The 22,290-nt window shown below is 45.8% G+C and overlaps 1 protein-coding gene across 1 annotated transcript in view; it reads left to right on the forward strand.

Annotated features, from left to right (window-relative positions):
- The window catches only part of PIDD1 (p53-induced death domain protein 1), a 35,178-nt gene that overhangs the window by 7,304 nt on the left and 5,584 nt on the right, over positions 1-22,290 (forward strand). The window contains 7 exon segments of the mRNA XM_034768776.1: positions 93-221; positions 2,517-2,536; positions 2,539-2,629; positions 5,699-5,846; positions 13,539-13,674; positions 14,382-14,532; positions 16,028-16,104. Of these exon segments, the coding sequence (XP_034624667.1) occupies positions 93-221; positions 2,517-2,536; positions 2,539-2,629; positions 5,699-5,846; positions 13,539-13,674; positions 14,382-14,532; positions 16,028-16,045 (693 nt within the window). The 3' untranslated portion in view covers positions 16,046-16,104.

Raw genomic sequence — 22,290 nt, forward strand, 5'->3', positions numbered from 1 at the left:
GCCTCCCCTGCTTGCCCAGGTAAGAGAATGTCTCCAGAGTAAGGGTGCCGTTCTGTTGGTGTCTCATGGAAATGCCCTGTTGTCCCCTCCAGGAAGTGCAGATCTGGATGCCTTACACCTCCCCTCAGACTCTGCGTGAGCGAGAAGTGGTAGTTCGGACCTTCAGTGGGCAGAGCTGGAGCGACCTGCAAACCAAGGTGGAGCGGAGAGGAAAGACGAAGGTGAGCAGGTTGGATTAACTCCTGGTCATAGGCAGGAGATCTGACTTGCCCTGCAGCAGGGGGCAGGACTTGACTTTGTCCAGTCCCCAGGGCTCGCTTGGAAGCTTCTCATGAACCTGAGATGTGTCCAGTTGGTATAAAGGTATTGCACCTGTTGCCCTCATCTCTAATACAGAGGCATGGCTACTAGAGCAGGGGTTCTCACAACAAATTTTTTGATGGCCTCAGAGTGCGGCCACCAACTCTCACTGGTGGCCACACTGACACTTATACTTAATTAATGTTAGGAAAAACAATTAAATATGCACAAATTCACATCCAAATCATTGTAATGTGTATTTGTAGGGTTTTTTGACAGACTCAATAACAAAAATAATGCTGCCTCCCCTTTTGCCCTCCTGCCCCATCCAGGGTTTAGTGGATCCTTGGGCTTGCTGTGAAAAGTGATATTTGTATATTTGTTAATATCACAGCACACTTAGTAGCTACCTGGAAGGCTATGAAAAGTGATCAGTGATATTAACAAACATACAAGTATCACTTTTCACAGCAAGCCCCAGGACCCATAAAGCCCCGGATGGAGAGGCCGAAGGGGGAGGCAGCGGGGGTCCAAGGCAATGGGGCAGGGATGGATGCAAGGCCAGGAAAGCAGAAGGGTCCGGGTTGTGAGGGAAATGGATACAGGGCCATGGCAGGTAGTGGGGTCCAGAGGCGATGGGGGTAGGTGATGAATCCCACTGTTGCATGGCCAGAGCCAGGGCCTGGTGTCTGCTGCCCTGCGGCCAGGGCAGGGGCTCAGTGCCCGTGGCCAGAACCCGGAGCTGGGGACAGGAACTGCATGGCTGGAGCCAAGGATCACAGCCTGCTGCCACGCAGCTGGAGCTGTGGGTCAGCGCCCAGGGCTAGTGTCTGCACCGCACGTCCAGAGCCCGGAACTGGGTGCCGGAGCCCAGGAGAGCGTGGCTGGAGCCAGGAGTCAGCACCCAATGCTGCGTGGCTGGAGCCAGCGCTCGCTGCTACGTGGCCAGGGCCAGGGGTTGGCACCCAAGGTCAGCTCCCGCCACCGCATGGCTGGAGCCCGGGAACAGAGCTATGGGTCGACGTTTGCTGCCTTGCAGCTGGAGCAGGGGATCAGCACCAGGGGCTGGAGCCACGTGGCTGGAGATGTGGGTTGGCGCCTGATCTGTGCAGCTGGGACAGGGGATCAGCACCAGGGGCCAGGGCCGCATCGCTGGAGCCCGGGACCAGCGCTCGCCACCGCACGGCTGAAACTGGGGGCTAGAGGCCAACTGAAGCTCCACGGCTGAAGCCAGGGGTCAGCACCTGCTGCCTTGTGGACAGAGCCACGGATTGGCACCCAAATCCCCATGCTTGGAGCCCCGTTGCCCTGCGTCTGGGGCTGGGAGTTGGCCTGTGGCCAGCGCCAGCCACTGCGTGGCTGGAGCCGGGAGCCAGCGCCTGCCGCCACGCAGCTGGAACTGGGGGCTGGAGGCTGAAGCCCTGCACCTGGAGGCCAGAGCCAGAGTGGGGTCAGTACCCGGCACCGCGGTCGGAGCCCAGGGCCTCATTGCCAGGTTCCTGAAGTTCCACCACTGGAGCCTGCTGCTCAAATCCCCTCCACCCAAGATGGGTCAAGAACTCACCTTGCTCCTGCAGCGTTGTGCCCAGGAGCAACAAGGAGAAAGAGGGAGGGGCTGATGCTTTGCCCCCTCCCATCACCACCCAGGAGGCTGTCATGGCCGCATGAAAAGCCCCTGGTGGCTGCATTTGAGAAACGTTGTCCTAGAGACTACAAGCTCTGGAATGCAATTTTCCATCTCAATTTAGCATTGGACTGAAAGATCTGCTGGGCTGCGACCTCATCTTACTCCATGTTTTGTGAAGTGCTGTGGGGTACTGTGCTAAATTCAATCTGTGCTCTCCCTACCACCCTACCAGCAATCAATCCCAGGAGCACATGTGCTGCAGGTTCTCGTGTCCAAAATGTCTAGGCTGCTTCTGCAGTCTGTGCAGTGTGACTTATACCAGGAGTGGGGTATGAAAAGTCACCTCAAATGCCAGCTCTGATGGTGAAAATATCTTCTCAGGTGTTTAAGAAAATAGGCTTTATTGGTGGTGTTGCTTTGCATTTAAATGTGTGCAATACATCTGCATATATAGCGATGAAACATTATGAGCCATTGATTTTTTTTCAGTGACTCCATTGACTTCAACTGGTGTCAATCAATGTGTCTGAAAGATACTGTAACGTGTCACTCAGCTGTGTTTTCTTTGTTCCCCACCTTTTTGTAACAGAAGCACATGGCTTGCTGTAGTATCCCCACTTCTCCTGGTTCCTGGTCGTCTCTCGGCTCGTGGAGAATAAATGCAGTGTCCCATCAGAGGGGACTTGGAGCGTCACATTGCAGGTGTGTGTACGTGTTAAAACTAAAACACAAGCTGCTGGCCTCTGCTGGAGATGAGAGTAGGCAATAGGATACATGCACTAAATGAGAGAGAAGGATGGGCCAAGTATCAGCCTGGGAACTGGGTCTGACTTGGCTTTAGGCACATCACAGAGCCTCCCTGCCTCAGTTTCCCCCACTGTGAAATGGGCTTGGTCATTAGCTGTCTGGCAGGGATTAGCACTCACATAGGCCATATGTGAAGCATTGTAACTTGTTAGGTTTCTCCCAACAAATTTTTGGTGGCCTCAGAATGCAGCCACCTACTCTTGCTGGTGGCCGCTTGACAATTTTTCCGAAAAACTTAGTTAACTTTAGGAAAAACAAATAAATATGCGCACATACAAGTCCAAATCATTGTAATAATAAGGTGGTTTTTTTGCAGACTCAATAATGATAACAACGTACAGTTGTCTCTATTCTTCACTGGACCTAAACAGAATAGAAACACAAAGAAGGTGCTTTGCATGTTCTTGTCTTTTTGTTGCTGTTGTTTCTTTTGCTTTTTTGGTTGCTGTTTTTTGTTTGTTTAAGAATTGCTAGCTAGTAGGTCTGCTTCTGTGAAAAGTGATATTTGTATGATTGTTAATATCAATTTTCACAGCAGCAGACTTGTTAGCTAGCTGGGAGCAGTGAAAAGTGATATTAAAAAACATACAAATATCACTTTTCACAGCAGACTTACTCAGCCGTGGCAAGCTGGGGGACAAATTAAGCCTTGGATGGGAAGGTGGGTAGGGAGGCAGTGGGGGCCAAGGGTGATGAGGGGATTGGTGAGCCCAAAGACCAGCGGCCGGAGCCTGCTGCCTGCCACCACAGGGCTGAAGCCAGAAGCCTGAGCCCCACCGCCCACAGGAAGATGGGGAACTCATGCTGACTGTCTGCTCCTCTGGTGTTTGTGATTCCAGAGGGGGGAAGGGCCCGTCCCCTCCTTGCAGAGCCTCCCATCCCCTCCCTGCTCGTTATCGCCCAGGCGGCTGTGACGGCAAGAAAAGCCTGTGGTGACTGCATTTGAGAAACGTAGCACTTCTTGCAGAGGTAGGGCCTGGTTTAATACCCAGTGGAGTCAATAGGTGTTAGGTTGGGCCCTGAGTACCTCACTTCTCAGAGTGCTGAATGCCTGCAGCTGCCACTGACCTCAGCTGGTGTGCTGGGTGCTGAGGAGTTCTGCACTCATGCATTATGGCAATAATTTGCAATGTTCTTCCCTTTGTGTCCCCCACCTCCTGCCACATTCCCCAAGGCTTTGACCTTTCCAGGCTATAAATATATCTGGGCAGGTCACAGTCTGGGGCTTGTGGGACAGGGGAGTTGGCAAGACCAATCCTGAACCCTGTTTAAAAAAACATAAACAAACCTGTCTCTTTCCCCTCTTCCATACAACTGTCCTTGATACAGTCCTGGCCCCTCTGTCCTTCTGTGGGGAAGGCTGAAGGGGGTTCTGCTCAGAGCCCTGCTACCAAGGCTCTTGAGAAGCCAGCAGGCAGCACTGTCAAGGGACGTGCAGCTTTAGCCTCTTGCTCAGTCTCCAAGAACGAAAAGCATGACAGACCAGCTCAGCGAGTGAGATTCAGAGGGTTAAACTTTACTCTTATTCGTGCTGTTCTAACTCTGAAGCAGCCCCATTAAAGTTAGGGGGGTGGTCGTGGTAGCTGTTTAATTAAATGTGTGACAGTAGCACCAAGAAGACTCAATCTGGATCAGGACCCTGTTTGCCAAGTTTACACTAGTATAACTCTGAGCAGAATATGGTTCAGTGATTAGGATTCACACTCCCACTTGGCAGCCAGCCAGTGCCACTGAGTCAGGCCTGGCATTTGAGCCGTTGGGGCTTGTAACCGTGCCTTCTTGGGTCACAACTGAGAGTGCCAAATTCAGGACACAATGCTGAGAAATACGGCAGATACACTCCAAGACTGGTGGCTAATCCCTCATAGGATATACCAAACTGGCAACAAAAATAAACTTCTGTTTCACCACCCTGGCTAACAAGAAGTCATAAAAGCAGTTTCCTCAGGCATTCCAGTCCTTGTATTACCACTGAAAACACTAGACTTAGAGATGAGTGGTTCTTTAAAACCAATCTCTGCAAATAAAAGGTTGTTCTGATCCCAAAGGACCAGCCATACACCCAGGTCAATATATAACTTAGATCTTACCCAAAAATCATGCTGGTTCCAGTCCTTTAGTATCTAAAGGTTTATTCATAAAAAGAAAGAAAGGTGAGAGCTAAAATTGGTTAGAGGAATCAAATACATATAATTAATGAACCTCCTTGGTTCAGGCTTGCAGCAGTGATGGAATAAACTACTGGCTTGGTAAGTCAAGTCTCTGGCTGCTTCCAAATCATTGGAAAGTCCTCCGTCCATTGGTTAGAATGCTCCCATGGGCATAGTCCAGAGGTTTGGGCAGGAAAGAGGCAAAATGGAGGAGTTTCCAGGGCCTTTTATCTCTTCTGCCATGTGGCGGGAATCTCCTTGTTCTTACTCTTGAAAAGTACAGTAACAAGATGGTGGTTGGAGTCACATGGACAAGTCACATGTCCATGCATTTCACCTAGTCATTGCAGAAAGCCATTACCTATACTTCAGATGGAACATCTGTAGGACAGTCCATTCAGTGTAGATGGGTGTCTCCCATGGTCCATTGTCAGTTAAGTGTTTCTTGATGAGCCACTTAATTTGAATAGTCCCTCCAAGATGTGCTGGCTAAATACCTTGTGGGCTTAACCCCAGGAGCAAACATTTGAAATCCAGGTATAGAGCCAATACTCATAACTTCAAATACAAAAGTGATACATGCATACAGATAGCATAATCAGAACTAGCAAATTATAACCTTTTCATAGACGCCTCATTTGATGACCTTTGTACAAGATTTGTTGCAAATATATAACAGTGGTTGCAACAATGATCAATGTGGTCATATTTTAATCAGATAACGTCACAGGGCCATTGCCCTCTTTCTGCCCCAATGAACTCAGGTATTCAGGCATCAGACGTTAAGCTGATTTGATTATTGTTCAACCGCCAGGTGTTGCCAGTGTCGGCAGAGGACCTGGCAGAGATCACAGATGATCCAGAGTCCAGAGCTGGTCCCCTGCTCTGCCTCTCCCAGAATTCCACTGTGGATTTCCTCAGGCCAGTTAAAATTCAGCTCCCGCTACCTCCAGGGGTCACAGGTTAGTATATGCCCAGAAATGGCAATGGAAAGCTGTGCTAAAATCATACTACTTGGTAGGTTATTTTTCAATTTCCCCCAGGGAATTGATGTAATAAACTAAACTGTGAACAAACGGCACCTTTCAGGGTTTGTGCATTGGACCCTTTGTGTACTAAGCTTTGTGGTTAGGAACATCAGTAGTAGAAGAACTGTAATAAGCTGCTAATATATTCCACTGCTTTCTGAAGAGTGTTGGCGGGATAGGTCCTCTTTCATCATAAAGGAATACTGACACCAATGCCATCCCATGGAAACAAGATATTCCTCCCTTATTCCAGAGTAACGGCTCAAAAGAGGTTGGGGAGGTGGGCAAACACTTATACTTTGCCATCTACAGAAAATGCTTTCTTTTGATTTAATGCCTTCTGGCTCCCCAAATGCTTCACAAATATTACATGCTGTTTAAATGCACAAGAGTAAATGAAAGCAACGGTAAGGTTGTAAATTTGGTGCCTGATTCTGATCTCGGTGTGAATCATGAGTGACTCCATTGGAGTTGCAAGTAGAATCAGGCTTTCCAACGCCAGCAATTCAGGAAATGTAAAGATGTAGGTTCTAGCAGTGCGCAGAATATGGATTGATTATATTGTGAACCAACATCAGAGACTGACAAGCTGCTCTTTAGCTGCAACATTTGCCTAATAAAGGTGAAGCAAAACTGGACTGGGTACATCCTGGTGATGCTTGGGAAGTGGTCTTTTTTAATACAGGATCTAGACCAATAAGGGTGATCTCTGGTACATTTCACAACGTATTCATCAAAAATATTATGGCTGTTTTGGATTCCCAGTTCCCACTGATTTTAAGCAGTGCTTTAATCTGTTTTGAAAATCTCAGCCCATCATAGTAGCCAGGCTTACAATGTCTATGCTCCAGTCTTCAATAGTTGGTCATTTTTTTGGATTTGCATTTTTGTAGTACTAGCCTTTGAGCAATTATTAGTGCTCTGCTTACCACAGTTTTTCAGGTGCTTCTAGTTAACATCCATTAGGTTTAAAAGTACATGTTTAGCTGGTAACCCAATTTTATTTCATTGGAAAAAATTAACTCTGCAATTAAGTTCTGCCCAAAACATACACATTCCCAGAGCACACGGGTTAAATTAGCACCTGTTGAACCACAGCACCAGCATTTGTCCGACTTAGTGGCACCTGTTTTGAACAGTGAGGGAGTGATCCAAAGCATCCTCTGTATGATTTTCTGCTGGAATAATCTTAAATGAAGGTCCAGGGAAGAGTTTGAAGCACTGGCTAAAATTTGTTTCCATTGATGAGCAGACAGTAATTGGCCTAGTTCCTCCTCCAATCTATATTGAATGCAAATTTGCTGGCCAAGTGTGCATATAGTGTTGTGCCATAGGTCTTGGCAATTGGAGTAATATTTGGAGATACGAAAGCAGTTCAGGTGGGTCAGAGGCATCGCAGGTATCAAAGGCCAAACAGATGGGAGATGGTGTGTTTAAGTTGGATATATTGCCACTCCTTCTTAGACTCTAGATTGAACCTTTCTTTTAATATTGATAGTCAAAATCCCTTGCCTAATCCAGACTTTCCAAATGATGGGATTGCCTGCTAGAGTTTCAGGTTAGATAGAGACCCTGGTATGTAGAAGGGGGTTGTTTTTAAATTCAGTAGATTTGCTACGCCGGGTGTTTTTGTTTCCACAATAGCTGGTAATTGTTCTCTAGCGAATCGGTAGTAATGTGTGTGCAGCACCATGGGAAAGGGAAAGAGGAAAAGGAGCAACCAATTCTGCTTCCAGCTGGAGCCAGTCTGGGGCTCGACAGCATGAGGGAAGGAGCCACTGTGCTGCGTGGCTAAGAATGTTTGCCTGATGGTAAAGTTTAAAGTTGGGAAATCTCAAACCACGTGTTTTGACAGAATCATAGAATCATAGAATATCAGAGTTGGAAGGCGATCGGGGGAGGTCCCAGATGACTGGAAAAAGGCTAATGTAGTGCCCATCTTTAAAAAAGGGAAGAAGGAGGATCCGGGGAACTACAGGCCAGTCAGCCTCACCTCAGTCCCTGGAAAAATTATGGAGCAGGTCCTCAAGGAATCAATTATGAAACATTTAGAGGAGAGGAAAGTGATCAGGAACAGTCAGCATGGATTCACGAAGGGGAAGTCGTGCCTGACTAACCTAATTGCCTTCTATGATGAGATAACTGGCTCTGTGGATGAGGGGAAAGCAGTGGATGTGTTATTTCTTGACTTTAGCAAAGCTTTTGATACGGTCTCCCACAGTATTCTTGCCACCAAGTTAAAGAAGTATGGGCTGGATGAATGGACTGTAAGGTGGATAGAAAGCTGGCTAGATCGTCGGGCTCAACGGGTAGTGATCAATGGCTCCATGTCTAGTTGGCAGCCGGTTTCAAGTGGAGTGCCCCAAGGGTCGGTCCTGGGGCCGGTTTTGTTTAATATCTTTATTAATGATCTGGAGGATGGTGTGGACTGCACTCTCAGCAAGTTTGCAGATGACACTAAACTAGGAGGCGTGGTAGATACACTAGAGGGTAGGGATCGGATACAGAGGGACCTAGACAAATTAGAGGATTGGGCAGAAAAAAACCTGATGAGGTTCAACAAGGACAAGTGCAGAGTCCTGCACTTAGGACGGAAGAATCCCATGCACTGCTACAGACTAGGGACCGAATGGCTAGGTAGCAGTTCTGCTGAAAAGGACCTAGGGGTCACAGTGGACGAGAAGCTGGATATGAGTCAACAGTGTGCTCTTGTTGCCAAGAAGGCTAACGGCATTTTGGGCTGTATAAGTAGGGGCATTGCCAGCAGATCGAGGAACGTGATCGTTCCCCTTTATTCGACATTGGTGAGGCCTCATCTGGAATACTGTGTCCAGTTTTGGGCCCCACACTACAAGAAGGATGTGGAAAAATTGGAAAGAGTCCAGCGGAGGGCAACAAAAATGATTAGGGGTCTGGAGCACATGACTTATGAGGAGAGGCTGAGAGAACTGGGATTGTTTAGTCTCCAGAAGAGAAGAATGAGGGGGGATTTGATAGCAGCCTTCAACTACCTGAAGGGGGGTTCCAAAGAGGATGGACCTCGGCTGTTCTCAGTGGTGGCAGATGACAGAACAAGGAGCAATGGTCTCAAGTTGCAGTGGGGGAGGTCCAGGTTGGATATCAGGAAAAACTATTTCACTAGGAGGGTGGTGAAACACTGGAATGCGTTACCTAGGGAGGTGGTGGAGTCTCCTTCCTTGGAGGTTTTTAAGGCCCGGCTTGACAAAGCCCTGGCTGGGATGATTTAGCTGGGAATTGGTCCTGCTTTGAGCAGGGGGTTGGACTAGATGACCTCTTGAGTACAGGGAGCTGTACTCTTTGCAAGGCTACTTTAGTTTGTTACCAGCACCCCACAGAAAGGACCTGACCATGTCGATTTTGGTAAAATAAAAGGGAGGACTATGGATAAGGAGGGAATTCAAAATAAAAAGGCTCCTGAGAAGGGCATCCATTTTAATTGCTTATTTTTCCCCCCAGGGGGAGAGGTAGTGCCTGTCATCTATTTAAATTGCTTATTATTTACATGGTTAATTGGGTGAGGTTATCCTTGACTGTTTTTAATTTCCTTTGGGAATAGGATGCCAAGATATCTGAGGTTTGTCTGTTAACATCTACATGTCCCTATAGGAGAAGCCACTTACAACTAGATCTCCTGGGATCTTCACTGCTTCAGACTTATCCCAATTTGTACTGGAGCCATAGAATTTGCTAAAATTGATCATTTGTAGGATGTTTGGAATGGATCTGGAATTTTTAATAACCAGGAGAATGTCATCGGCATATAGAAATATTTTTATTTATTTATTTATTGTCGTTTTGTCTCCTGAGTCCCTGATTTGATCCTTTGAATCTCTTGGTGTTGCTAGTCTTGGAGGGGCAGCATCTCCTTGCTCAGCCATCTTGACTGCCAGAGGGTTGTCTGACAGCTTCTGCTCTTGGGGATTTTATAGAAAATCTGGAGCTGGAGCAGCATCCATAGTGGTATTAAATTAAAAGCAAAGAGTTGTAGAATAATCTCTGATGAATATTAGATGGGGGGAGGGGAAGTGATTCAATTGCCAATGGTTGTGGACTTTAGGAGGTGAGGGGGGAGCTGTAAAGCTATGCAGCCACCATTCCCCCAGTCTAGAATTATTATTATTACAGTATCACACAAGGACCCCAATTGAGATTGTGCTAGGCACTGTCCAGATGAGTAATAGGAGAGACAGTTCTTGCCCCAGAGCATTAACAACCTACCTAGAAGCCAATCTGCAGGTTTTCCCAGAATGCCTGTTGCTGTCTGCATGGGGATATAACGTGGTCACTATTCATCCAGGCTCAAACTTCACTTAATGTAGCTTAGGACAGGAAGTGAGGCCTAATGCAGCCAACTGAAATGGCACACAAAGACAATTGCCTTGACAATTTAATTTATCTTTGGTTAATTTATCTTTGATTTCCTGCTCACAGAGACATTTTTCTGGATGAGATGGGGGTGGGGCGTAGGAGGGGATACTGGCAAATGGAGTCGTTTCGCTTGTCTAAGCCTATTAATTCCGGTTTTCCTTTGATCTCCCTTGGCTTTCTTGCTGTTTCTATTAGCATAGCACGCAACGGGCTGTGACGCTTCCCAGAGGTACTCAGGGTTGTGAGGCACCTCGCTTCCCCCTGCCCTTGGTGTGAGGAAACCTTGTCTGTATTTGCTATGGGTCAGCTCCCCAACTCTGCCAGCCATGGGCAACACAAGCACTTCCCTCTCAGCCCATGTGGGCTCTGCTGTCCCTCTGCAGGTTAGCGATAGTGATACCAGTCAGCCCTGTATTCTTGGGGAACCAGGATGCAGTATCCAGCCTGACTCATGAAAGACACCCCCCCCCCCCCCCCCCCAGCCTCTGCTTAAACCAAAATCCATCAGAGGAAAAAACTTGCAGAGAGCAGTGAAGGGCATTGGGAGACACATCTAGACCCCTCCTGACAAGGGTGACAAGATTAAGACATCTCCATTTGCATACAGAATGAAGAACAGAGACAACTCCCCTAGCCTCATCTGCATGAAAGATGGGACAGGGAGACATCTCAATTTGCATACAGAATGGAGAACAGAGAACCGCACTGAACTCTGGGACCAGAAAAGCAGGGATGCACTGCATCCTGGGAATCTCTGCTCCAGATGTTAATGAACCTATGCCTGCCCACACTCAGCTCAGCAGTTATCAGACCAATTCTAGTAAGGAATCCTTGATTGATATCCAAAATCCTGAAGCAGCCTAGTTGCATTGTGAGCTCCCTGGAAGAAAACACCACCCATAGCCAAGAGTGATCAGATCCTATTGTCTAGCCTAAAGAAAACCCTTGAGTCATCAGTTTACCTAGAAACAAATCTAGTGTTGTTTTCTCTACAAAAATTCCTATTCACCCTCCAATAAGTGTTCTGATGCTTAGATCCAAACTCTGCATCAGTTCCACTGGGACTCCATCTTCTCCTGACTGATTGTGCTGGGGGATCTGCCTGTCTCCAGCATTCAGGACCCTGAGCTACCACCATCACCTGGGAACCCCAACCAGTTCAAGCCTCATGGAGTGCATGAGATCTCTCCCCCCCCTCCCCCCACTTTCCTTTCTACCTTAGGTATTAACCTTTTAATCATGTATGTTATGTTGGTTTAGCTCTCCTTGTGTAGTTATCACTATTATTTAGTAAATAACTTTTATGGTTAAGTTGGTTGCTTCTCTCTCTCTCTCTTGCTGAACTTTACTCTTTTGTGTTTTTAGCTTCCCCCATTCACTCTACAGCAACGCTTCTTTTACCTAAGCTAAAGATCCCTGCAGCGCCCAAAATACTGTGGGGTTTGCTCATCAAGTAGGTTACTGCCAGTACAATTGTGATGAGAGAGTAGGGATAGGGACAGTCTGAATCTGGGATGCATAAGGGGGTAACAGCTTGAAAGTGCTGCTTGACCCAGTCCATGGAGCCCAGGGGCATGTAAGGAGAGGCAGCTTGAAAGTGCTGCTTCATCCAGCCCAGTGAGTCCAGAGACATATAAGGGGTCAGCTTGACACTGCTGATTGACCCGGTCTGCTCAGACTTGCTCTGTTAATGTGTGTGGGTGTGTTCATCTGGTTCTGGGGCTGGAGAAACCCAGCCCTAGGGAACCTAGGTCCTGCAGGATAGCTCCCTTGGGAGGGGACTTGCAGAAGGGAGAAGTAGAGCTCCGTATGAGAACACAAGTGATACAAGCAGTACATTGATAGAATTACAGACACCCCCCACCCAAGTGTAACCCGAATAAATGAGCATACCCCAAAGTAATGGACAAATCTGGTAACAATAGGCACACGCCAGCCTCTGAGTCCTCCAAGTGTTCTTCTGCAGTGTCCAACCCCTGTTCCACTGGAGACTCACAGAATTCACAGATCCACTGCTCCCAAAGGAACAGTACCCCCGTCCTCCAGCTTGCCAGTTCCACCTCACCTCACAGCTCCACTTACCACACAGCACTGTACCGTTGATTACAGTGAAAACAAGTACAAGTGTATTTAACACAGAGAAGAGTCACATGATAGCAAGTTTCAGTGTATTAGAAACAAAAGGTTGCCTATAGAGTAAAATCATAACTTGCATTCTAGAGCCTAGACTTATTTAACTAGTTACTTTTATGTCTTCTAGAGCTAGGCTCACCCCAAATCCTTCCAGTGTATTTCAGCCAGGCTTGGCTGCCCCCTTCAGTTTGCCCTCTCAGTGAAAGATCCTGGGTGCACCTCTGTACCCCCAGTGATACCTTCATGACTTCACTTATAAACACTTATAATCTACTTATAAACAAGATGCTTTCCATGCTGATTGATTTTTTTTGTTTGTTTTTTTTCCCCCGTGAGATTTTTTTTTTCTTGTTAACTTCACAATCTCTTAACATTTGGTTCAGTCTGTAATTAGTTCTCCACTAGGAAACGGACAATACACACATGACTAGACAGATACATGTCTCTTCCCTCCTGCCTGATAGGAACACGTTTATCACCTTCTGGTGACCTGTTGTAACTTGCATACCTTAGGAATGTATTTTTCAATATGGATACATAACTCCTTAAATAGTATTTGTACATACATCTTACAGTGATTAGGATGACCACTGTGTTACTGGTTGTTGGTAGAGACTTCACATGCCACCCTTTGGCACTCTATTATGTAGACATCGGGCCCAGGGAAGCCCTTTTAAAATCCTAGGCACCTCCTGTGCTCCCTGCCAGTTGGCATCAAGAGGCTCCTGAGACACATGGGAGTCCCCATCAGGATTGGGGCTTTTTTGTGCCAGGTGCTGTACAAACATAAAGGAGTCAGAGGTAGAAAAATACCTCTTAGGTCATACAATCCATCTGCTTAGGAGGTAATCAAGTGGCTGACATGTTAAGGCTGGGAATCCCACTGGAATAGCAAATCAGATATTCAGGATATTTTTCAAAGAAGTGCCCTGGATGAGCCGGAATTTGGCATTTCTCAAATGTAAGCAATTGTGGCTTAAAAAAACAAAAAAAAACTTACCTAAGGCTTCAGCTGCGTTGCACTTGGATTTGTAAAGCAACAGGTGAGGCAAAAAAATCTCTGTTCATCTAAAACTAAACAGGCTTGTGTCTCTTGATTTTTAGGTCTCACCCTAGATCGCTCCAGGCTGCATCTTCTTCACGGTAACCTGCAAGCCCAAACCTGGGATGATATCACCAATCAGGTGGTGCTGGAGTTCACCCACCTCTACGCAGGGTTTGAAGTCACCCACTTCTCCTGGTGAGCTCTGACCCACTCACAGACAGTGTTTGAAGAAGAGGCTAGAAGGTGTATAGCTGCACCTTTCCCCAGACCAGGGGCCGTGCTGCCGCTGTTCCCAGTTTCCCTTCCAGCGACTTGCCAGGGTTGCTCTTTCCCCTTAAGAAGAGTGGAATGCCGTAGCTTTATACCTCCAGTTAATGGTCCCAATTCCTCGACACACAGTACAGCCGCACTGGGGAAAAAAGCTGGTTTTGTGTCCCGGCAGGGTTCTATTTCTCCTCACTTCATGTCCCACCGGATTGCAGTGAGCAGATTCGTGGTTGCCCTTGTAGGCCAGGTTTCTTTGAAGGGGCCATGCTCAAGCTAGTACATTCCCACTCAGAACCAATATCCATTCAATAGTGAGGTTCCTGGTCACCACTCCTCCCAGCTGCCGGAATCCTTCCCTCGTCTATAGGCTGCTGATGGAAACTTTGCCCCTCATTTGAAAGTTCTCTCACTCACTCTTGGGCTGGGAATCTGCTTTTTGGAGGATAACCTGTGTCAAGGGGACAGGATGGTGCCTGTGACTAAGCTCCCTCGAAATCCAGATTTTCCTAATTTTTGCTTTTCCCCTTTGATAAAAAGGAAGCGTCACTTTAAGATCCACCCCCTCAGCTTTCCATCCGTGCCCTTGGTTTCTCTGCTGGCAGACGAATCCCTCCCTCATTTGCTCCTTTCCCCAGGTACTGGCTGTGGTATACCACCAAGACTTACATCGGCGGCATCGCTAGGAAGGTGTACGAGAGGCTGCGCCTGTACCAGGTGAACTTCATAGCGCTGCAAAGGAAGAAGGACCCTGAGCAAGTTTTGCTGCAGTGTGTCCCCAAGCACAAGGTACTGCACGCGCTGCCCTGCCAAGGGGCCTCAATCCAGAGCTGTTGGAGAGGGGGTGATGGGAGCAATTGTGCCTGGTATATTCACCAAATGTCTCTGCCCATTTAGCCCTCGGCTGTTTGATTGATTGAAGGTTCTTGTTGCAATGGTGGTTTTTGTGCTGGGGACACCAGCATATTTCACACAGCTGTCTGGTGCAACGATCACCAGTCTAGTTCAGCCTGACGACTTAATGGTGAAAGCTGTGCTGTCCCATTATAATCCCCTGGGTTGGTTCCACTTATGTATAATTCTTGTATATTGGGCTCCAGTATTGAAATAAAACACATTGATAAACACCGGAAGGGAAACATCAAGCCTTGGGTGTCCGGGGTGAAATCCTGGCTTCAGTGAAGCAAAAATAGCAAGACTCCCGTTTGACTTCAGTGGCGCCAGGAGTCTGATTTCCTAACAAGGAAGTTGGTCCCAGAGGGTTCACTGGTAGGATATTACAAATCCATGTGCAGGATGAGATAGGCTGCACAGTATCAGCCTAACTCAACCGGTCTTTGAGAAGTAAGAGCTTGTAATCTTTGGGTATTTGCATGCTGCTACCCCAGGATGAGGCTTTCAGCAGAGACACAACAATCCTGGCCTCAGCTAAGTGGCATTGCAGCACAGGAGTTATGTGTGGAAAATATCTCCCCACGACTAAACGTTCTGGGAAAAGGAGAGTGAATAACTTCTTGGTTTTGAAGGGTTACTGACAGGTTAAGATCAATCTGCTCTAACACCCAGACACTACAGTTGCTAATGATGCCAAAGGACTTTTCAAACTCTGATTGCAGCATTGTTGTAATCACATTGGTCCCAGGATATATGAGAGACAAAGTAGGCATGGTAATATCCTTTATTGGACCAACTTCTGTGGGTGAAAGGTACAAGCATTTGAGCTACACAGAGTTCTTCTTCAGGTCTGGGGAAGAAAGTCGAGAGAAAAATAAGAATCCAAAATAAATACAATGAAAGTTTCTGTCAGTTACTTATTTGTAAAGGTATTTAGGCTATAAAATTTGTATTTGGAGTATTTTTAAACATACTCTGATACATTTAATGTCAAAGAGTAAAGGCCTCCGATGGTCAACTTGTTGATAAACTGGTGATAGCCTTTGGTGGCTGTATGCAATTGTTTAGTATATTTAATTCCAAAATGCAACCCTTTTGCAAATTTAAAAGAGATGTTTCTGCAGAGATATCTTCTGGGCCCTCCATTAACAATATTTATTGTGGGGGTAGCATGGGTTTGGTTCCAAGCTAATCTATGACAAAGAAGTGGAGATGAAAGATAAACTCAAGAAATGTCTTTTTTTTTTTAAGAAAAGAAAGGCTTAAAGATGCTAAATGGCACACCTGTTCCCACAGGTTTAGGCTTTGATCCTGAAAACACTTATGCATGTGCTTAACTTTATGACCTATGAGCAATCCAATTAACTTCATATAAACTTTTTCTTATCAGATGTGCCTAACCCTATGACAACTCTGCTGGGACAAATGTTCCCAATTCCAGGTAAAGTGGATCTCAACGAACAACAGGTGAGGAAGCCTTTAAAAAAAAAAAGAAGAAAAAAGTAAATATACAGTCATATCTTCTCTTAGGGTTTCTCATTTATTCATAAAATGGGATATTCATTCGACTTAGGGAAGTAACTAATACATTGTAAATTCTGTAAAGACCCTTTAAATCAGAGTATCTAGCTGTTATGTACATGTTATTGTATAATGCTTGGCTAGCTCTGCATCCAGTGTACAATAATCTTAGATATATAGAGGCCTGTGATTTCAATATCATTTTTGGAAGAATGAAGGTGAACCCAGTGTTAAGAACATACCTTTTAGCAAGAATGTAATTATTACAGTGTCAAGATCTTGAATTTGGTGTTCATATATGAGCTGTTATAATTGGAAAATGTTTCAGGTGTTGTCTACACACTGCCACAATCTGGACTATCGGTGTGTGATTTGTAGAGCTTTTTGAAGTGTTCCACTCTAACTGCTCTGTGACGACCCTTCTGGCTTTCATGATCTAAAAGTTATCTACTCTGAGTTAACATAGCAGGGCCGGCTCCAGGGTTTTGGCCGCCCCAAGCAGCCAAAAAAAAAAAAAAAAAGCCGCGATCGCGATCTGCAGTGGCAATTCAGCGGGAGGTCCTTTGCTCCCAGCAGGAGTGAGGGACCATCCGCCAAATTGCCGCCGAATACCTGGACGTGCCGCCCCTCTCCGGAGCGGCCACCCCAAGCACCTGCTTGCCAGGCTGGTGCCTGGAGCCGGCCCTGTAACATAGTCCTGTCTGAAACAGGACTACATCAATGTGAACTAGGTACCTTTTAGTTCATGTCAGCAGAGTTTACACAGGGTAGTCAGAAAGCAACAGTTTAGTGTGCTCTACAAATCACACACCTGTAGTGGCATCATACAGACAAGGTGTTAGAGACTTGTTTCTGTTTGTAAATGAAATCATAACTTCCTGATTTTTGCCTGGAAAGGCGGAAACTCTAACTTTTCATCCAGAAGCTTTGAAAAGAGAACATGAGCTAAGAATAGCAGTCTGAAAATTCACACTTGTGAGGTGCCAATTACCATTCAACTCCCATTCAAATCTGTCAGAGTTGAAGGTGGTCAGCACCTTGGGGGATTGAGCCATAATTGGAAGAAATTCCCACCATATATAAAATATGAAATGGTTTTGGAATTAAAACTCACTTTTGCCTTCTGTGTGCGTGTGTGAGTGTTTGTTTAAAATGTCAAATTTTTAAATGGAGCAGTCACAACCCAATGCATAATACGTATGCTGGGCATTAATTTTTTCTGCCATTGTAAGCACTCTGGCAAGCATCCTCCATTGTACTTCAGTAGGATTTCCCTCTCCTCTACTCACCCTGGTTAGGACTTAAAATGTTCATTGTTATTACTCTTTATAAGTATTCAGGTTGTTATCCTTGTTATTTATCTATTATCACCGCGGTAGTTGTTAGAACAGTGTGTTAGTTTAAATAAAACAAAGGGACAGAAGCCTGATAAGAAGATAGAAAGCCCTGGATTTCTAGTCTGTCAGTACGAATAGAGTTAAAATCAATAGTAACTGGGAGTTATTACCTGATGACGTGTGATTTGAATGATATGAATTTGAATGAAATCTGTCAGATGAATTTGTGGCTCAGGCGAATTCCTAGTGGATAAGTGTCTATATCAAAAAAGAGAGAAGAGAAACCCGAAGCACTGAATGGAGTAAGGCGCCTGAAGTGTTCTCTTATCATAAAGATGGTGTCTGCAGGTCAGGGGTGAGACACACTGGAAATGTGGTGTAAAGAAATTTGCAGTTTTGTTTTCCATATCTTTCTGTATCCTCTATATTTCGATGTAAGCAGAGTCAAGATGAGCTCTACCCTGACATCTGGTGGTGAATTATGGCGAGTGTGGAAAAGAACTTCAGGGACTGATCTTGTTTGCATAGGCACATCCACTCGCCTGGCATGAAACAACAGCAACTGAAATTGGTTACTTTGGCTGGTGGGAATCCCCAGTTTCTCTGTTATTGGGGCAGGAAGAATAAAGTTTTGTTACCCTGATTCTGTGAATCAAGGCCAGTGGAACTGTTGTATGACAGAAGGACTGAGTGAGTCCTTCACCATTACCTAAGTAGCACTTGCTTGACAAGGGGCATGGGTTACAAAACCCAGTGAATAGAGAGAGGATGGGGACAGGTATTTGTACCCGAGGGCTTGACACACCAATTGCACCACCTCTCTCCACTGTTGAATGTCAGAGCTAACTTTGATTCCATTAGGAGTCTAGTTACAGGCTGCTGAGCTGAATTCGCTTTGGGCCAATGGTGCACCAGCACTGGGGCTCCTCTACTATGAGCTGAAATTGTTAAGAGCTGAAATTACAAAAGAGCTAAAGTTATTAAGAGCTGAGATCACTGAGTGCTGTGTTAACTAGTGGGGGAGCCTGAAGCTATATTGCTAAGCACTGGTGGAGCAATTTGTGGGGATGACTGGAGGAGCAGTGAGCGGCGCGGAGCCTGGTGGGGCTGGTTGGAGCGGCCCAAGGAACGGCGAGTGGAGCTGTTTGCGGGGACAGCTGGAGCGGCTCACAGGTCGGTGAGCGGAGCGAAGCAGCTTGTAGAGTGGAGCAGTTCGTGGGGCGGCAGGAAGTGAACTGGCTCGTGGTGAAGGCTGCGGCGGAACCTCATGGAGAGATGGCCGGCCGGCCTCGGATCACGTAAGGTGCCCTTTAATACCCTGCGTGCCCCCCTTTTACTCTGGGGCTGCATTGACCAGGGACAGAGACTTGGGGGTTTGTTGGACTTTTGGGACTTTGGGTGGTTGCTAGACCCAAGAGACTTTGGGGCTGTTGGACTTTGGGGACTCTGGGTGATTTTTGGTTTGCTGGATTCAAGACCCAAAGGGAAAGGACACAGCCCAATTTGCTGGGGTGGGTTTTTTGCTCATGGTTTGTGTTATGAATCCTGTTTGTGGTGTTTTTCCAATTTAATGCTGATGTCGTTTACCTCATGTTATTAAACATTTTCTGCTACACTCAAACTCCGTGCTTGCGAGAGGGGAAGTATTGCCTCTTAGAGGCACCCAGGGGATGGTATGTAATTGTCCCAGGTCACTGGGTGGGGGCTCGAGCCGGTTTTGCATTGCGTTATTGAAACGGAACCCCTAGATACAGAACCGGCCAACTTAGATGGGCAGAAGGGTTACATCTACATTCCTTCCCATCCTCTTCTTCTCAACAGTTCCCTGTTTTCTCCTTCCATCTGTATAACCTCCCCACATAGCCCCAGCCTTTCTTTCCCTGATCCTCTCCAAAAAAGGTCCTAACCATTGTTGTTTCTCTTTTTAAATTTCACATTTTCTGGGGCCAGTCAAAGGGTTTATTACATTTAAACTCCATGGAAAACATCAGTGGCAGTGGCCAGTGGCTACTGACTGCTGGAATTAAAAAGAGATTGGACCCAGACTAGACAGCAGCATGGAAATACTGGGCCAGTGCTGAACAGCATAAATGAAACTTACTGCTAGTTCTCTGTAATAATGAGGACAAGGGTCCTGGCATATCGAACCTTTGTAAAGAATGTGATTACATATTTTCCCAAGATCTGTGCCTCCATTAGTTTTATTAGTAACTTTTGCCTGATTAAATCAGTCCACTGTTCTCTGTCTCGTTCTCATAGTCACAGACATGATTTGTCTTTATTAAATCTTAGCACAAACAGAATTTTGCTTATTATTTTGAACAGCTTGAGAATGGATCCTTACAATCAGTAGCTAACAGTGCCACATTCCAATCAGAAGTAAATCTTCAAGGGCCAACAAAAATGACTTTAGTTGGGTAAGAAACACAAAACCTTTAACTTTCTACTAATTTCAGTGTCAAGTTATTTTGTTTCAGAGTGGTAGCCGTGTTAGTGTGTATCAGCAAAAAGAACGAGGAGTACTTGTGGCACCTGAGGGTACGTCTACACTACCCGCCGGATCGGCGGGTAGCGGTCGATCTATCGGGGATCGATTTATCGCGTGTAGTGTAGACACGATAAATTGATCCCCGATTGCTCTCCCGTCGTCTGCTGAACTCCAGCTCGGTGAGAGGCGGAAGCAAAGTCAACGGGGGAGTGGGGGCCATCGATCCCGCGCCGCGAGGACGCAAAGTAAGTGATTCTAAGTCGATCTAAGATACATCGACTTCAGGTACGCTATTCTCGTAGCTGACGTTGCGTATCTTAGATCGAACCCCTCCCAGTGTAGACCAGGCCTTAGAGACTAACAAATTTATTTGGGCATAAGCTTTCGTGGGGCTAAAACCCACTTCATTGCATGCAGTGGAAAATACAGTAGGAAGATATATATACACAGAGAACCGTTGTAATATTTCTTGTCATTTTGGAGAGTTAACTTCAAGCATTGATATTGTTGTTCTTAATATGTCTTTTCCCCTCTCTTCTTCAGCAAAACTGAAACTAACAGGAAAGTGAGGCTTTGCACTGGGGAAGGGGCAGTGCTCCAATCTTTAAAGGGACAGGCATCACATTTCCCCACCCTACTTTAAAAAACTTCCCTAATCTATGTACATCATCATGTATGTGGCTAACAGGAAACACCTTAAAGACTTAACAGTGAGCTTCACTGACATGTTGCTCATCTGTCCAACTTCTTTTTCAAAACTTTGGAGTGTCTGCCCAGTGTTTCTTGATTTCAAGTTGCTTTTGTTATCACCTTGATCTTAATCCAATTCACCCTGAGCTTCTCAATTCAAGATCTGCCTGAGAATGGTGGATACTTTCCTTCAGTCACATACAAGGGTAAAACAACTGATTGTCCGTGAAGGTGAACTTTCACCTGGAGTATCCCTTTGGGGACTAACTTATCTCCAGTATAAGTCTTCAAAACCATGGAGGTGTCTTCCAGAGCAGGGGTTCTCAGCCTTTTTCTTTCTGAGGCCCACCTAACATGCTCTAAAATCTCCATGGCCCACCTGTGCCACAACAGTTGTTTTTCTGCATATCCAGTAGATTAAAAGCTACGCCCGGCATTAGGGCATAGCAAGCAGGGCAATTGCCTGGGGCCCCACACCACAGGGGGTCCTTTGAAGCTAAATTACTCAGGTTTTGGCTTCAATCTGGGCAGTGGGGTTCAGGCTTCAGCTTCAGCCACAGACCCGAGCGAGTCCAAACTTTATGAGACGAGGGCCATATTAGATTTTTGAAGGGGCTTCACGGGCCAAAGCGACTGTGAAAAAATTAAATATATGTAAAATCGTTAAAAAAATATTATTTTAGGATTAGTGAGAAGTATGCTACTGATGTTTTTCTGACAAAATTGCATTTAGCTGTGGTTCAAAGTTAGTGTTCCCTATCATCAAAATTGATTGTAAATGTTCATCAGACAAGGTTGATCTGTAGTTGGATTTCACATATTTCATCATCGAAAATGTTTTTTCACACACATAAGTAGTGCCAAACATGAGCATATTGATCACTTGGCAGGCATTTATAGAACTCTACCAGATTTCCTTCCTTATATTTGTCCTTCAACAAGTCATTGGATTTCAGGTCAATCACTTCCATTTGAAGTTCAGGTGGCAGTTTTTCGAGATCGCAATCAAATGGGTTTTGGAAGATCCGTATTTCTCCTTCATTCACATCAAGGTCAGAGAAACGCTCCTGGAACTGTAGTTTCAGATCAGAAATGATTTCTTGTGCAAACCTAGTTGGGAATTATGATTCAGTTTCTTGGTTGAACTTTTCACAACATGTAAAATGAGCAAAGCAGTCCCTCATCAGTTGGGACTCGAAAAGAACTAGTTTTTGCCTGAATGCTTTCACCTGGGTGTACGTGTCACAGATAAGCCCGTTTTCCCCTTGTAGTCTAAGATTGAAGTCATTCATGTGCTTGGTCTAGTCTACAAAAAAAGCTAATTTCCAAAGCCATTCACTGTGAGTAAAGGTAGAGGTTGTTTTTTTTTATTTAAGAACATTTCAATTTCAGTTCTAAGCCGAAAAATCGTGACAAAACCTTTCCACAGCTAAGTCATCGAACTGAAGTGTGGTAGGGCAAATTGTGATATTCTGATTCTATTTCCATCAGAAATGCTTGGAACTGACGATGGTTAAGTCCATGCAAGCGAATGAAATTCATGGTCGAAACTACGGGTTCCATAACACATGACAAATCCAAATATTTCCCGCATAGTGCTTGCTGATGAAGAATGCA

Source organism: Trachemys scripta, chromosome 4, assembly GCF_013100865.1.
Source record: "Trachemys scripta elegans isolate TJP31775 chromosome 4, CAS_Tse_1.0, whole genome shotgun sequence".
Taxonomy (NCBI): domain Eukaryota; kingdom Metazoa; phylum Chordata; order Testudines; family Emydidae; genus Trachemys; species Trachemys scripta.